Source organism: Erpetoichthys calabaricus, chromosome 1, assembly GCF_900747795.2.
Source record: "Erpetoichthys calabaricus chromosome 1, fErpCal1.3, whole genome shotgun sequence".
Taxonomy (NCBI): Eukaryota; Metazoa; Chordata; class Cladistia; order Polypteriformes; family Polypteridae; genus Erpetoichthys; species Erpetoichthys calabaricus.
This window is the reverse complement of record NC_041394.2, coordinates 226,768,183-226,786,570: the sequence shown is the minus strand read 5'-3', so window position 1 is coordinate 226,786,570 and position 18,388 is coordinate 226,768,183. Positions and strand designations below refer to the sequence as shown.

The following is an 18,388-nucleotide window of genomic DNA, read 5'->3' as shown; positions in this document are numbered from 1 at the left end:
TCGTCAACATGTCTCAATGAGTCGTTGTGGTGGTTTTACTTGACATTTTGATCTTCTGGTTAATTGTGTTTGCAGTTGAGATGTTCTTTCCTGATTTATACTTGTTTTCTCGTTAATATTTGTTTCGCTGGTGTTACTGTTCTGATTAGAGGTTATTGGTCCTTTGATGTCTCGACGGTTTCTTCTTAGAACAGCTCCTATTACGCAATTCCGTCACATACTGGTCTATTGTTTCGCCGCTTTTCTGGAAACATGTAAAAAAACTTGTGACGCTCTAACGTCACATTGCGCTTTGGGTTGCAATACGCTTCGAATTTTTCAACTATTTTGTTCAATTTCATATTGTCTCCATCTTCTTCAAACTGAAAATTGTTATACAACTCTAGCGCCTCTTCGCCAATTACATGTAGAAGCATAGACGCTTTCATTTTTTCACTTTTCCTATCTGCTTCAATCACAGCAAGATACAACTCGAATCTCTGTTTAAATCTTTTCCAATTTTCAGCTACATTTCCCTTTAACTGGAGATTTGGTGGGGGCTGTAATCCTTCCATATTTTTTTTTCTCTTTTGCTAGAACGTCTTAGCGCTTTCTGACTACGTTTTCGGGTTACTCACAGACACGAGACTCGTTCAAAAGCTGAACCTCTTCTTCACATTTCTCTTCCAATCCGCCACTTCTGACACCATGTAGTGATCTTGTTAGGTTCGTAGTGTAATCAATACACAGGATTGAAGATATAATAACTTTTTAATAGACAGACTTTAGAGACATTTACTGTACATGTTACTACTCGTTCTTTAGTTCACGCCCATTCTCCTACTTGCATCGGCATTCACAGGCATTACTAATCATTCTGTAAGTATCCCTTAATAGACCTTACTAATCAACTATCATTACAAAATCCAACGTGGTTTGTGCCCTTCAGAATGAAAACAGTTTGCATTTACTTTTTTAATAAAAGGCGAGCTTTTAAGAGTGAGAAATCACCCCGTAAATGCACACGTTTAATTACACATGTGTTAATATGTATGCTTACACAGTATTAAACCCACCAAGACATGGAATTGTTTAAATCAAGGCGCTGTGCTACCTTCTTCCAGATCGGCCCCAAGGCGTTTCACGTGATGACGCGATACGCGACTCCACCCCCGTCCATTACAGTATATGGACAAAAAATAGGTTCCAGTTATGACCGTTACGCTTTGAATTTCGAAATGAAACCTGCCTAACTTTTGTAAGTAAGCTGTAAGGAATGAGCCTGCCAAATTTCAGCCTTCCACCTACACGGGAAGTTGGAGAATTAGTGATGAGTCAGTCAGTCAGTCAGTGAGGGCTTTGCCTTTTATTAGTATAGATGGTTAAAAAATCTTTAAATAAACAGCAAGCACTAACATAACCAATTAACTAATGTAATAGAGAAACTGATGAAACACAAATCCCTTGAAAAGAGGTAATTGATAATTAACCAACTGTGAGTAGGAAATGAATGTATAATAACCTTTACCGTCTATTAATCAGTAAACATGAAAGATTCTAGTAGTGGTATGCTTGCTAATAAAACTAAAATAGTTAATTTGGCAGAATGTATATGCAAAAGTTAAAACTAACCAACCAACCATTATCCAGCTAGTTATATCCTAACACAGGGTCACGGGGGTCCGCTGGAGCCAATCCCAGCCAACACTGGGACTGCATGTCTTTGGACCGTGGAAGGAAACCGGAGCACCCGGAGGAAACCCACGCAGACACGGGGAGAACATGCAAACTCCACGCAGGGAGGACCTGGGAAGTGAACCCTGGTCTCCTTACTGCGAGGCAGCAGCGCTACCACTGCGTCACCGTGCCACCAAGTTAAAACTATTAATTTTAAATTTAATAGGGCAAATTTTAAGCAAATAGGACAAAGGGATAAACTGTGAGCAATTTTTAAGTATGGGGACAGTTGAGAACAGTGGAACAGATTTAAAAACATTTTATCTTTAATGCTGGAGAAGTTATTCTCAAAATGTAGATGTAGTAAGGAATGAAAGAAAACTCCACAGTAGATAAATAAAGTGATTAAAAAAGCTGGAAAGGAAAAAAAAGCTGTATAAGGACTATAGGATAGGTAACATGAGCACTAACTGTGTATGAGAAAATGATTGCAACAGGTAAAAAATAAATAAATATTAGGAAAGCTAAAAAGAGGTTATAGGGAAATATTGTAGAAAAATTAAAGATGGCCCAAAGAGATTCTTTCAGCATTTTAGTAGTAAAAGAGCAGCTAAAGTATATTGGGAGTAGTGAGGGTAAACTAAAATATACAGACAGTGAAGTAACAAACCTTAGAAACTTATATTTTTCATGTGTGAAAAGTGTATTTTCTTCCAACAGTAACATGGACTGTCAAGGAGGCATGTTGCGATTTCAAAATTATAGAAAGAGAAGTTTCATCTTGAATTAAAAATCAAAAATATCTCCAGGACTGAGTAACTTTTATCCTAGAATGTTTAATAAGGTTAGTGAATGCATATATAAACTCTCCTTATGTATGTTTTAGTGTGAACTGGTGAAGTTCCTCAGGACTGGCAAATATTATTCTGTTGTATAACAAGTGTGATCGGGCAGATCCAAGTGAATATAGACTGTTAAGCTTAAGATGCATTATGGTTAAATTAATGGAATTGTTAAGGAGAATCTGATCATCACATGGCAAGTACAGGTAATAATAATAATAATTCTTTGCATTTATATAGCGCTTTTCTCACTACTCAAAGCACTCAGCAATTGTAGGTTAAGGGCCTTGCTCAAGGGCCCAACAGAGCAGAGTCTCTTTTGGCATTTACGGGATTCAAACCGGCAACCTTCCGATTGCCAGTGCAGATCCCTAGCCTCAGAGCCACCACTCTGCCAAGTATATTCGTGAGCAGTGAGCACAGTGAGTTCAGATGGGGGAGGTTGCATTTTTACTAATATGCTGAAGTTCTGTAAGAAATCCACAAAAGGATATACATATGGTATTATTTATTGTGATTTTCAGAAAGTGTTGGACAAGGTCCCACATGGGAGGCTATGCATTAAGCTAAAAGACATAGAAATTAGGGACACTGTGCGTAGATGGGTACAAAATTGGTTCAAGCACAGGAAACAAATCGTTTCGATGTGATGAACCTTCTCAGAAGTAGGTGGTGATAAAAAAAAAAAAAATTGTCCCTCAGGATTAAGTGTTGGGGCTGCTTCTGTTTTTAATATATATAAATTACCTGCATATGAATATAAATAATAATCTGGTAATGTTTATAGTAGTAGTGAGGCGCCAATCAATCAGTCACCAGTTGAATCTGAACGAGTTTCACCACCAAATAACTTGATTGGATATCAGAAAAATGGCTGATCTCAAAAAAATTATTTTTTGTTTTTAGTTTTTTTAGGAACTTAGTGTAAAAACATTTCTAAAAGGAAAAAAAGATTGAATTAGAATCATCCATTGGAATCACAAGTCAATATTGGCCCATAAAAACAAACAAAAAAAAAACCATGATAATGGCATCTCTAGTTTTTAAGTGATACAAACTAGTTAGAATGACAAATAATGTAGAATCGGCAAAATCAATATATAGGGACCTGTACAGAACACATTTTTAATTTAAAATGTGTAATTCTCATATAATTACACATGCTAGGGCTGCAGCTATATTTAATATATAGAAATGATTTGGATAGGAGTACAAATGATAAACTGTTTATACCAGGCTGGGTGTATTGTCAGATAATCTAGAGTCCATTGAATCATTAACAGAGAGGCTTGAACAGCATACAGGATTGGGCAGATTTGTGGCAGGTGAAATTTAATGTAAGTAAATATAAGGTATTATACATATGAAGTAAAAGTATTAGATTTGAATATACAATGGGAGATATGAAACTTGAAAGTATCCCTTATGAGAAGGATCTTAGAGTAGTTATGAACACCTCATTATCTATATAGTGTACAGTATCCATTAAGAAAGCTGACAGATTATTAAGTTATTTAACATGATGTATGGAGTACAAGTCAAAGGAGGCTACATTTAAACTATATAATGCCCTGGTGAGGCCTTACCTATAGTACTGTGAGCGTTTGTGCCCTCCATGCAATAAAAAAGACATTGCATCACTAGCAAAGGTCCAATGAAAAGAGCAACTAGGCGATTCCAGGAGTGCAAGTTATGAGTTATGGGAAAAGATTGATGGATTTGATCTGTTTTAGTTTAAGCAAACACAGGTTAAGAGGTGTCATGAGGTGTCCTCATAGGTAAGAGAAAAGGGATTGGTATAGTGGATCCAGGCTGTTATTTTAAAATGACTTCTTCAAGTACACAGGGACACCAATGAATTCTGGTTGAAGATATATAATGTACAAATGTTAGAACATTTTTCTTTACACAAACAACCATAGACACATGGTATATTCCCAAGTAGTGTGATATAAAGGAGGACTTTAGGGAAATTAAAAAATTTGACTTGATGTTATTTTGGAGAAATTAGGTGGATAGGATAATCAAGCTTATTTTGTGCTGAATGTCCAATTCTAATTTTTATTTATTATTAACATTGTTTAATCATTAGCTTATAGTTAAACCCAAACTCTCCAAAGAAAAATAACAGTAAATGCTAAATAAAAGGAAGCAACAAAGGATAGGTTGAAATCATAAAGAGATTTCAAACATTAAAAGGATAAATTAATCAGAGAACCGGAACAAATTAAAAGCCTGATACAAAACTACTAGGCAATATTTGAAGGCTAATACCCAAAAGAACAAAACAGCATTAAACCTCTACAAAGCTCCAAAACATTCAAAATTCAAAATCATACACATTTTACTTTATTATGTGTATAGATAATGAATGGAAGTTTAAATTCAAATTAGAGAGGACTGCACAATACTGATTTTTTGATCCTACTCCCAGTCTCTTCTGATGAAGTTCAATCCTATTTCTCCCCCCTCTCTCCTGGTTCTGCAAAAGTCCATCCCTGTACCCCTCAACAAGTCACAAGAATTGGGCACATAGCCAATGCTGAATCCTAAAACAGCAGATCTTACAGGTATGTGAAAAATATACTGCAGCCTAACCTAATCACTATCATGCATTTGCCTTTACAAGCTGCTATGCATATGCACCACAATGTTAGGAATCATTAATTTGTCCATGCTGTCTTTAATTTTTTTTCCTTGTTTGTTCATTTGCAGTGAAACAAATACTGAGAAGAATATTGATGATAGTGTATTTATTTACTTCTCAAGAATCAATTTTCTCAAAAGTTCATCTACACTGTGACTGCTTGCTAGGGATGCTCTGTTGGATGGGTCCCCAATCTAAATAGTATGATTTTCATTAAAAAGACTCTGATCAGTGATCTGTAAATTGGCCAATCACTAAAAACTATCTTTTCAGCCCTTGCTTTTCTAAGTAGTGCTGCTATAAATGAGTTATTACCATAGTAGAGTCAGCATGCATTTTTTTTTTGTGCTGAAAACTTTGTGCAGTGTAAACAAAGAGCAGCAAGTCAAGGCTTGTTTTACAAAGGTGATTGGAATATTAGCGTTTCATTAAAGAAAGTGGAGTAATTAACTGAGAAAAAGGAATTGGAGAAGTCATCCTGTGCAATTAGACAAATGGCTGGAAAAGTTACCTAAATGAATTCAGACTTTTTTATTTTAGATATTTTAGATCTTTATTTATTTTGACTTTTAATTAAAACAGACAGCAATTTATTTTACACAGCAAAACTTGTTTTAAGAGCAGTGACAAATTTGAAATTGCTGCTTAGTAAACAACAGGGTTGTTGGCTTAATAGCAAAATGTGTCTTTTACTTATAAACCTGTTAAGCATGTTTGACTTGTGTCTTCTTGGTAAACAACTTATCAACATTTGCAGCTTTTTTAAAGATGTGAACAGTGTTTAATATTTGTTGCTGTGTGTCATACAGAATACGTTTTGGAAGGAAACCAGTACTACATTATTAAAATGGTAATCCATATTTATAATTACACCTCAAGAATTATGATTGTGTAGTTGATACACTGATGAAATTTAAATACAGAGGTATAAATATATGAAATATATATTTTAACAGCAGAAAAGCTGTATTGCAATAAATGATTTTTAAAAATATATGTATGTGTAAATTTTTGTTGTTAGAGAAATGGTGGAAACAACCTTTTTTAAATTATGTTTTGTTTCGGATGAGTAAAAATGTAAACAATATGACATTTTATTTTATTTTATGTCACTAGGGGGCTTCGCTTGCCAACCCCCAGCCAGTGATACGTGCTAGCCACTTTGCGTCTCTGCCGCTCGCGTATGTGGATTTCACTTTCACCAAACAACAAATCTTTTAATTCTCACGGATAGGCCGTTTCATTGTGAAGAAACACTACTTTTCCCTGATGGCAACACAAATTAGAGGATCTACACGTCTCCAACTTAAAGTTTAAAGCCGAACAATAACTACATACTTCTGTCATATCACCTATGTCCATATATTCTATCTCTTTTCACTGTTCCGTTATTTCACCGAGTAATAATTTCCATGTGTTAGCGCTAATGTAATCTTTACCATCAGTTTGAGACTTTCAAATTTTAGTAATTTCATAATCTTTAACCTGCTGTGCATGTGTATTCTGCCAACATTTTTCAACCTCTTTATGACATTCTATGTTTTTCTTCTACTCTTTGTCTTTTATTTCTGACCCCGCTTGGAGCTGAGAGCGCAGGAACTGTGTCTGACAATAGCATTCACATGAATGAGAAGTGTTTGGACCATGGGCATGGTTGTAAATGTTTCAGAGGAGGACGGGACATGTCAAAATCTCTTGGCAAAAAGTCTTATCTTGCGGGACCAGCAATTATCTCTCACGAGAGTTGAAATTATCTCAGAGAAAGTGTCATCCCAGGATTTCCTTTTATAATACAAACATATGTACTATGGATACATATTTTTTACATATTTTATTAGTTAAAGTTAATATTTTAAGGAAATTTTATTTTTGTATTTTTATGGTCACTGAACAGTAAGCCTAAAAATGTAATTTTGTGGTCTACAGTTTAATTTTATAAATACACTTTAATATAGGACATGAGGCTTCTGTGCATCTGGTTATACAGGACCTTATCTAAAAGGTTTTTAAAGGGATCAAGGGGAAAGCAGAATCAGTATCGGAATCGGCTGATCAAGTAACATGAAATGGGTAATCAGTATCGCCCTTAAAAAACTTGATTGCAGCATCCCTCACGCTCTCTCACAGACAAATAAATAAATTCACCTGTCTATAGTAAAACCTGCTCACAATTATTAAATTTAGTCTCACAACACAAACTCTTGAGTTTAGTCCTGCTGGCACCATGGGATTTCTTTGGGAATACAGGCCTTTAATTCAGATGCTATTGGTAAGTTCACTAAATCTCTTTTCAGTTGACACGTGATTCTAGTTTAAATCTAAAATCGTGAGGAAGAATTCAAAATTACTGTTGGTTGTCCTGTTGCATCTCTCTGGCGGGTCATTATAGTTGAAGGTGTAATAAATGATTATTTCTTTTTATTATTGACATTATTGTACATGCCTGTTTTCCCTGTCATGCATGTGAGGATTTAGGGTACACTTCCTGAACTGACCTGCAACCTTGCATTGTAATCTAACATTAGCCCCCTTCTCAGCCAAAGTGAATTCCTTTGAAGCAAAAGGATACCTTAAACTGTGTAACTTCTACAGCGGCCTGTCTCACTGGTATTCAGGATCTGGATCTCTCCCATCTTACAATATCAAACACAATCAAATGACACATTGGAAGCATATTTCAGACATTAAGGTGTCAGTGGTTACTAAACTATGTGACAGTTTTTTACCTTTTCCAGACATGATGAATATAATTGTACAGTAATTATCAGAAAAAAAGACTGGGCTTATGTGCACCCTTGAGACCAATGTCAAAATGTCTACTCCTTCCTCTTTTTGCATCAATTCAGCATGTGTTCAGCTTCTTCTTCCCTCAACAGAGGAGAGGCCCATAAAATGGTGTCTTCAACTAAAGATGATAAGTTCTAGGAACCTTACTTGGCAACAAAAACAGTTTAGTCTCACTAAAGGATATAGAGGTGCAAAAGCAGGAGGGACAATATGTAAAAACAGTTTGTTCATCTTGCCAAAGAATATAAGCTTAACAGATCACTAACTCTCAAGAGAATATCACCGCTTCAAAAACTGTAATTTCAGAATATCACATGGTGAGACTGGGACAAAGAAGCAGAAATCTCACTTTTCCTTCATGTTTTAAAATAAAAATATGTTCACAGGCCCTGAAGACATAAAAATAAAGCATGCTATTTCCTCTGTATAGAATCTTTTCATTTGACCGATCTCAGATGATAGCTTTACCCCGTTTTTGGTCAGACCAGGAGTGGGCAATGTCAGTCCCAGAGAGCTGCAGGTTTTTGTTTGCGAGTATATACGGTATTTAAAAACTGACCTTTCCTTCTGAGCCGCAGACCTGCTGTTTCACAGGTGTTGTCTTATGTTTTAATTGTAAGTTAATAGCGGCATGGAGAGACACTCCAGGGATGCTCTGGAGGTATGTAAGCACCAGAGATGTTTTTAAAACATTTGTTCAGTATATTGTCCCCTCTATTATTGTTTTCATACTGATATTAGTGTGGCATTACCGATTCCAGTTCTTCATGCATTTCAGTTTTTAACGGCATCTCTGCGGTAAGGGCAGGTAGGGCACTGCTCCCTCTTTCCTTCCTTCCCTCAGTATGTGGTGCTGTTTTTTTTAAAAATGTAGTACATACTAAAATTGCCTCAGTAATTTAGCATATTGTGAAGATGATTATAGCAAACTCAACTTGGTGGTTGTTATCACATTTTTTTCAATTTTTTCATGATGTGTTTTATGCAGTTCCCAATCTAGAAAAATACTTCTTTTTGGAGTATGTGTACCCATGGATTTAAGCAGTGGAGTCGGTGCTTAATCACCTCTGTCTCTCACACACACACACACACACACACACAGCGCCTATACACAGCTTCTCAGACTGGTTATGTACCTTCTGATAGGCAATTGTGGCCACCCCAGAATTTTCATGCCAAAAGTGTCACTCCATATGAGTCACATGGTTTGATTTCCAGTTTTTGGGTAGTTTTATAAATTGTCTAAGCTGAAACTCCTCCATCAGCATTTGGCAGTACATTAACGCTAGAATCTCTGAAGCCTATGAAAAAACTCGTAATCCCGGGCCATCTTAAATTCCTTCGCACCTCTCCATTGCACCTCTTCGCACCTCTTTTATTTTGCAAATGTGTTGATCAGCACAAGCATCAAGAAACCTGCTATCTCAAACCCCCAACCCCTGACGGAGCCAAGTCCATCACAGAATTCTCAGAGCTCAAGTCTCTATCTGGCAGTGAGGTGCCTGGAGTTGGATAGGGTAAATAACATATTGTTATTTGAAATACATACACAAGAGCTTTTCACAAGAGCACCAATTACCACAGTTGGTGCTGTGGTTGATGCCTGCAAAGAACTATTTGTTGTCCCGGCAATCAAAGATATGATGTCCTGTCCCCGCTATTAGACTACCATGCTGCATTTGCGCTTTGACAACAAAGACACCTATGCAGAACGTGTGAAATTGAGAGATTTGCTGCGATCTCAAACATCTGGCAACGTTTTGTTGAGAACAGTTTTTGAGTTATAACCCAAGGCAAAGACTTTCCAAGTCTGTGGTTATAAAGTTTATGAAGCCATTTATGGACAAAGGCAGAACCGTAACAACAGACACCTTCTTCACAGTGCTTTCGCTGGCTAATAGACTGCTGCACTGTGACACAACTCTGCTTGGCACCATAAGTAAAATGGGACTTCCACCTGTAGCTAAAGTCACTTCAGTACGCGAGAAATTCGCTGTTCTAGTGTTTAGGTCTAGCATTGTCCTACTGATAGTGTATGCGCCCAAAAAAAAAAGAAGCCTTTGAATTCAGTCTGTAGCAGCCGGTGTAAAGTTTTGCTACCTGTAAAAGATATTGCTGAAGGGATATGAGCAGACACACAAACGCTGTTGAATCATGTCTTCTTGGTATCTTGTTGTCACATGAATTTTTTGTTTTTCAGTTTTATTCTTGAATAAAAGCACACTTATTTTGTTATACCTTTGTGAAAGTGTTCATTTTATATTCCAGTAACCACTTGAATGAGATCAAATCTGTCTCTGCCTCTCTTGCAAACGCATACACACATTCATAAATGAAAACCTCACTATTTGACAACGCTATGCCATTTGAACCTGAGTTGTCATTTCAACTTTTTTTTTTTTTTTTTTGATCTTGCCTGTACTCCGTATTAGGGCGCATGAAACTGAAAATACAGACAAACTTCTTACAGTACAGTAGAGTACAGTACTTATGTTTGAAATTTGACCTTTTTAACCTTCAGAGAGTGACTCTTTGCTGTTCATGATAGCAACCTAAAATGACATACTAATCCTTTTTTGATTTGTGCAAAGGAGCAACTTTGTTCCATCGGATCCTATTCTGTTTGATCCCCAGGTGGCATGCACAACTTCAAGTCCTTCTGATCATTTTTTCTGAACACACCTATTGGTTTACTATTTATCATAAGGATGCAATTTCCTACACAAAATATGGTCCAAGATGGACTGAAAATGAAGGTTTTTCAAGTCTAGACAGCAAAAAATAGAGGGCTTTTTCATAAATAGACATCATGACAAGTCATTTGGTATATTATATGCGGTAGTTTTCTTGTACCAGTGAATCAGGAGGCTCCAGGCAAAAACAACTGAAGTGATTACAAACCGTTCATAAGTAATTCTTATGAACACATTACAAGAAATAGTAAAATGATATAATTCTGTATTGAAGTAAATAAATTAATTACTCCTACTGTGTAGGGTTTACTCAACTTAGTAAACTATTCTTACCACTGCATGCACTTTACCTGAAGAAATTATTTTGTATTTCAGATCTTTGAACGTATCCTGTTCATTTGGGCTATTCGACATCCTGCCAGTGGATATGTCCAAGGAATAAATGATTTGGTTACACCTTTCTTTGTTGTTTATGTATTTGAATATATTGGTAAGTAGCTATCAGCAATATTCTGGATGATTTCTTTTAAATTAGGAGTTTCTGAATATTTTGATAATTGAAACTATATAGGTTGTATGATTTAAATTTACAGTTAAACTCATTACACACATTAGCATGAATTGAAGTATTTTGCAGCACATCTTGAAATTAACTAATCTTTTCATACATTATTATTTAAGGGAACTGATGAAGTTGACTTCTTTACAAATGTTCTTACTCTGCATTTAAATTCTTTTCTATGTAAAATATTTGAATTTGAGTTCCAAATCATTGTCGTTCATTCCAAGACTTTGTACTCTCTTAAACTATCTCCAAAAAGTATTTTCAAATTCTTGTGCTGTGAACAAGCTTTGTATAAATCATTGTAGTAGCATAATTTAATTGAATATTAAAATTTCTAATTGAATTTAAGCATACCCCTTAATACACTTCTTTTTACAAACAGTATTGAAAAGCATAAGGTTGCAAGCAGCTAAATGGCAGTTGGTTTGAATTCAGGGACAACAGTCTATTTGGATTGCTTTAAATTGGCATAGTTGCAATTAAAACTGTAATTTGGATTTTTATATGCAGAAATAATGTTGCCATAGTTAATCTACGAACAAGCAAACTCTGTATTTCCACATACAGGCAACTGGGTACTCGGAACATTTTCCTGCTGACTACAATTACAAGCTTTTTTGTGCAAAGCAAGAGATGGCTTCACTAGCGCACACTATCTCTGGGCAGTGTTTGTTACATGGACTTATTTATAACGTTTCCATATAACGTTTAATTGTAATTTTTCCTCTAGTGTGCCTTCTACGAAGTGGTATATAGTCTAAAGTAAATCCAAGGTAGACAGTTTTTGTTGTTTTTTTTAATACTTTATTAGAAAATAATGAACTTGTGTTTGTTCAAGAGTAAAATTCCTCCATAATAATTTCAGAGACAATGTTTAAAGCTGACTGGTTGATCAGCAACACTTTTTAGATAATTTAATGTATTTTAATGTCAGTTTTCTTGTATCAGTTGGGCCAGTGCATGTACTACGATAGATAAATGTACAATTAAAGCACTCTACAGTGTTTTCACCAACATCACTAGGCCACTTTACTGACAGAAAATTTAGGGACTTGTTTGACTTTTGCCAAATGTTCTTCTCAGTATCTGGAAGCAAAATTCATCACATTTGGTAATATTTTTCCAGTATTGAGTGTAGTGGAAGTTCATTGTGTTGAAAAATGAGTGCACTCCAATAGCAAAGAGGCGAAGGCCAAAAATAAACCTAAAAGGGGCCCTGACTTAAATTCAAAGTACTTCCTTAATATTGTAAAGTATATTTTAAAAATACAAAAAATGCTCATCCAGGAATAAGAAATTAAAAACCTGTTGATAGGAAGGACAAGACTAAAGCAAAAGCTGTATAAATAAGCAAATGTATTTATTTATATAAATGTAAAGAAACATAAACATTGCAAAAAATGCAGCAAAAGGCAAAAAGTGTTTGCCTAAAAGGCACCCCAAACCAAATAGGTCAGAAATCATAATCCACTAGTCAGAATCTACAAAACAGAAGAAAAATCCAGAAATCAATACTTACTTTGGAAATGCAGCTATATGAAACAACAATTAACCACTGAATTGATGCACTCACTGCTTCACAATGCAAAGACTAAAGGTGGTTCTTCAGCAGTGACATTAGAGTAGTCCTGCTTCTTGGGTTTCTACCCACAATGTACAAGGAACATAAGAGAACAAAAGACAACATGTAGAAACTAAACAATAAATGAACAAGCCAATATTAATAAAAATACATAATTACAATAAACATATGAAAAATAACACTATAAATTAAACAAAGCAAATATAGAAAAGAAAAATAAACAGAAGCCAGGGAACACTTCCTTGAAGAAACGTGACACATTTGGTCAAACAATTGTGCCTCCTTAGACAACTCTTTTGGTACTGTTTAGCCAGTGGATAAACTATTACTTGGTTAAACTTGTGACAAATGATTGAGTGGGAGAATGTCAATGTCAATTTATTTATATAGCACATTTAAAACAACATAGTAATGCTGTGGCCCAAGTGCTTTACAATAACAGAATAAAAGAAAAACAAAACAATTAACATAAAACATAAATAGAAATAAAATATATGAACATAAAATAAAATACATAATAAATAGAAGTAATGTTATATACATAAAAAATAGAAGTGATGTTATATAATCACAAAGAGGAAACCATCAGTATTACTGAAGGTCACGGAATACAAGTGAATAGAAATGAGTCTTTAGTCTTGTTTTGAACAGTTCAGTTGTAGACGACTCCTTTATATGATGAGGTAAAGAGTTCCACAGGCGAGGTGCAGCAGCTGCAAAAGCCCTGTCCCCCTTGGTTTTACACTTGGTACGAGGGACAACCAGAGACAACTCACCAGAAGATCTAAGCACTCTAGATGGCTGATATAAAACACACAGTTCAGATAAATAGGCAGGAGCAAGCCCATGTAAAGATTTAAAAACTAGCAGCAAAATTTTAAAATCAATTCGAAAACTGACAGACAGCCAGTGTAAAGAAGCTAAAATAGGAGAAACAGAGTCATACTTTCTTTCCCCAACCAGAAAGTGAGCGGCGGCATTTTGGACCAACTGTAACCTGTGTATCAGGGATTTGTTAATCCCAGAATACAGTAAGTTGCAGTAATCGAGGCAAGAAAAAATAAACGCATGAGTAGCTATCTCAAGATCCCTAAAAGATAAAAAAGGCTTTATCTTACCTAATAGACGAAGTTGGAAAAAGCAATTCTTGACTACAGAATTTACATGTTTCTCAAATGAGAGGTTACTATCAAAGGTAACACCAAGATTGCGGACTTGAAGTTTGGAAAAGACAGAGAAAGAGCCAAGAAGTCCAAGACCAATTTGGGCTTTAGCTGATGGACCCACTATAAGCACCTCCGTTTTGTTTTGATTTAGATCAAGAAAATTATTAGCCATCCAGGATCTTAGTTCAGACAGACAGTTGTGGAGTTGATTTGTTGCAGACAGGAATATAAACCTGAGTATCATCAGCATAGCAGTGAAAAGAAATGTTAAATTTTAATTTAATTTTGAATCTTCAATTCATATGCCCTTTCATAATTTAGTGTGTTGCATTTTCTGTCCCAAGAGCTTTTTCTGAGGAGTAATTTATTTGCCAAAATTTTAGCAAAAATACATGTTTTTGGGACGTTATGAGCATATGACTAGATGACATGACATGAGTAACATGAGTCCTGCGTTGGTCACTATAGATGCATATTCTATCAGAAACTTTATTTCTTTATGGAAACATATTAACATTTCTTAGCCATTACTACAAAGGACAGGGACAAACCAAAAATATAATTTTTCTGTGGAGTATTCCTTTAACATTGGGACAAGATCAAAAAGATAGGGACACATTTGGAAAAATAAATGATCAGGAGTTTGTGACATTTGAAATTAGAGTAATTTGACTCTTCCTTTAAATGTTACTTTTCTGTAAGTGTTATTTTCTTGCTAATGCCTCATACATACACTGATGTAGTCTAACAACACTAAATGTCAAGGGCTTGAAAAAGACTAACTTGATTTAAAAATTATGCTGTCATAAAAGAGTTGGTATAAATGAAAGTACCCAAAATTATTTTTAGATTACCTAATTCATGTGTCAATGACTTGATGGCATTTTATTTTTTAGTATTGGGTTTTAAGCAGTATTTATTTTCCGGTTAATTTACAGACACTTAAATACAGTAATCCCTCCTCCATCGCGGGGGTTGCGTTCCAGAGCCACCCGCGAAATAAGAAAATCCGCGAAGTAGAAACCATATGTTTATATGGTTATTTTTAGATTGTCATGCTTGGGTCACAGATTTGCGCAGAAACACAGGAGGTTGTAGAGAGACAGCAACGTTATTCAAACACTGCAAACAAACATTTGTCTCTTTTTCAAAAGTTTAAACTGTGCTCCATGACAAGACAGAGATGACAGTTCTGTCTCACAATTAAAAGAATGCAAACATATCTTCCTCTTCAATGGAAACAGAGAGGAAAGCAAACAAATCAATAGGGCTGTTTGGCTTTTAAGTATGCGAAGCACCGCCGGTACAAAGCTGTTGAAGGCGGCAGCTCACACTCCCTCCGTCAGGAGCAGGGAGAGAGAGAGAGAAACAAAGTCAAAAATCAATACGTGCCCTTTGAGCTTTTTTTTTTTTTTTTTTTTAATATTTTTATTTTATTAATTTTCATTGTAATCATTCCATACAAACAGATCAATTTATAACCCAACAAATTTGAAAACAAATCAAACCCCACCCCTGAGAAGGAGAGCTTAGCTAAAGGAAAATTTCTTTAAGCTTTTTAATAAGGCAACATTAGACAAAAGAAGGGGAGAAGTAAATATCTATATAAATAAGAGATGGAGAAGGGAGTTAAATGCAATAATAGTTATTTCTCTTATTCTAAAATAATATTGATTAAATCCTGCCATGTTTTGAAAAAATTTTGTACAGATCCTCTAACTGAAAATTTGATTTTTTCCAATTTCAAATAATATAAAACATCGGTTTCCCACTGACTTATAAGAGGAGAATTAGGATTCTTCCAATTTAACAAAATAAGTCTGCGTGCCAAGAGTGTAGTGAATGCAATCACCGTTTGCTTGTCCTTCTCCAATTCCAGTCCATCTGGAAGGACACCAAACACAGCTGTTAGTGGGTTAGGAGGGATTGTGATACTAAGGCTGTCTGAGAGGCACTTAAAAATTTTTGTCCAAAATGATGTTAGTTTGGTGCAGGCCCAGAACATGTGACCCAGTGAAGCAGGAGCTTGGTTGCAGCGCTCGCAGGTTGGATCCTGGCCTGGAAACATTTTGGACAGTTTTAAGCGAGACAGATGAGCTCGATATATAATTTTTAGTTGAATAATTCTATGCTTTGCGCATATAGAACTCGAGTGAATTCTCTGCTTTGCTACCTTCCACTCCTTTTCTGATATATTGATTAAGAGATCTTCTTCCCAATGCCCTCTTGGATCTTTGAAAGGTAGGGACTCTAATAAGATTTTATATATTGCGGAAATAGTGTTTGTTTCCTCGGAATTGAGCAGTATTTTTTCCAGCATTGTGGAGGGTGCAAGGTGGGGGAAATCGGGCAATTTCTGTTTAACAAAATTTCTAATTTGAAGATAGTAAAAGAAATGTGTAGCTGGGAGGTTAAATTTTGAACGTAATTGTTCAAAAGATATAAATATGTTGTCTATATAAAGATCTCTGAGCATTTTAATCCCAAAACTTTTCCAGGTATTAAAAACTGGATATACAGTGATCCCTCGCTATATCGCGCTTCGCCTTTCGCGGCTTCACTCCATCGCGGATTTTATATGTAAGCATATTTAAATATATATCGCGGATTTTTCGCTGCTTCGCGGGTTTCTGCGGACAATAGGTCTTTTAATTTCTGGTACATGCTTCCTCAGTTGGTTTGCCCAGTTGATTTCATACAAGGGACGCTATTGGCAGATGGCTGAAAAGCTATCCAGCTAACTTTCTCTCTCTCTCTCTCTCTCTCTCTCTCTCTCTCTTGCGCTGACGTAGGGGGGTGTGAGCAGGGGGGCTGTGTGCAGCTGCTTCCTGAAGGACAGGCTGCACGGAGCTTCGCATACTTAAAAGCTCAAAGGGCACGTATTGATTTTTTTTTATCTGTCTCTCGCTATCTCTTTCTCTCTCTCTCTCTCTCTCTCTCTCTCTCTTCCTGCTCCTGACAGAGGGGGTGTGAGCTGCCGCCTTCAACAGCTTTGTACCGGCGGTGCTTCGCATACTTAAAAGCCGTATTGATTTTTTTTTTGACTGCTTGCTTTGCACTCCTTTGAAAAGGAAGATATGTTTGCATTCTTTTAATTGTGAGACAGAACTGTCATCTCTGTCTTGTCATGGAGCACAGTTTAAACTTTTGAAAAAGAGACAAATGTTTGTTTGCAGTGTTTGAATAACGTTCCTGTCTCTCTACAACCTCCTGTGTTTCTGCGCAAATCTGTGACCCAAGCATGACATTCTAAAAATAACCATATAAACGTATGGTTTCTACTTCGCGGATTTTCCTACTTCGCGGGTGGCTCTGGAACGCAACCCCCGCGATGGAGGAGGGATTACTGTACTTGCGAAGGTTGAAAGAGGTGGTTCTCTTGCAGAGGTGCCACTGATAAAAGATTTTCCATCTTAAAATGCTTCCTAATTTGGTTCCATATTCTGAGTGAGTAAAGCACAATTGGGTTATTAGTATATTTGCGATAACTTTCATTTATTGGAGAGCAGAGCAGGGAATATAAAGAAGTACTACAGGATTTTACAGGTATGTGCATTTATTTGTGTCCAGGTTTTTATGGCTAGTATGTTTGCTGCCCAGTAATAAAACTGAAAATTAGGTAAAACCATGCCACCTTCTGCCTGAGGTCTTTGTAGGGTCGCTCTTCGGATACGTGGGTGTTTTGAGTTCCAAATGAATGAGGTTATTATTGAATCTAACTGTTTAAAAAACAATTTATTGATATATATTGAAATGTTTTGAAATAAAAAGAGAAGTTTAGGAAGGATATTCATCTTAACAATGTTAATTCTTCCGGCTAGAGTGAGATGAAGGGTTGACCATCTATGCAAGTCTTGCTTAATTTTTTCCATACAGATGTTTTGTTGATAAAGAGCTTTATGTTTACTTGTGATATTTACCCCTAGGTATTTAAACTGATCTGCTACGGTAAAAGGTAGGGTGTCTAATTTAATATTATATGCTTGTGAGTTCACTGGAAAGAGTATACTTTTATTCAGATTAATTCTAAGACCAGATATCTTTTGAAATTCTGTTAGTGCTGTTAAAACAGCAGGGACAGTGTTTTCTGGGTCCGATATATATAAGACCATATCATCTGCATATAGAGAAATTTTCTGTTCCAGTCCTTCTCTGACAATCCCCTTTATCTGATAAGAATTTCGGCAGTGAACCGCCAGTGGTTCAATAGCGATTGCAAACAACAGTGGCGACAAGGGACATCCTTGTCTGGTACCACGTTCTAGTTTAAAGTAGTCTGAGCAAATGTTATTAATACAACTGAAGCTTCTGGACTGGTATACAGTAGTTTGATCCAAGCACAAATATTCGGGCCAAAACCCAAATTTCTCCAATGCAGTGAAAAGGTAATTCCATTCGATCATGTCAAATGCCTTTTCTGCGTCTAATGATAGTAATATCTCTGGGGTGT

At 36.0% G+C, this 18,388-nt stretch overlaps 1 protein-coding gene across 1 annotated transcript in view; it reads left to right on the top strand.

Moving 5' to 3' along the window:
- The window catches only part of tbc1d22a (TBC1 domain family, member 22a), a 328,538-nt gene that overhangs the window by 112,543 nt on the left and 197,607 nt on the right, over positions 1-18,388 (top strand). The window contains 1 exon segment of the mRNA XM_051928637.1: positions 11,001-11,115. Within this exon segment, the coding sequence (XP_051784597.1) occupies positions 11,001-11,115 (115 nt within the window).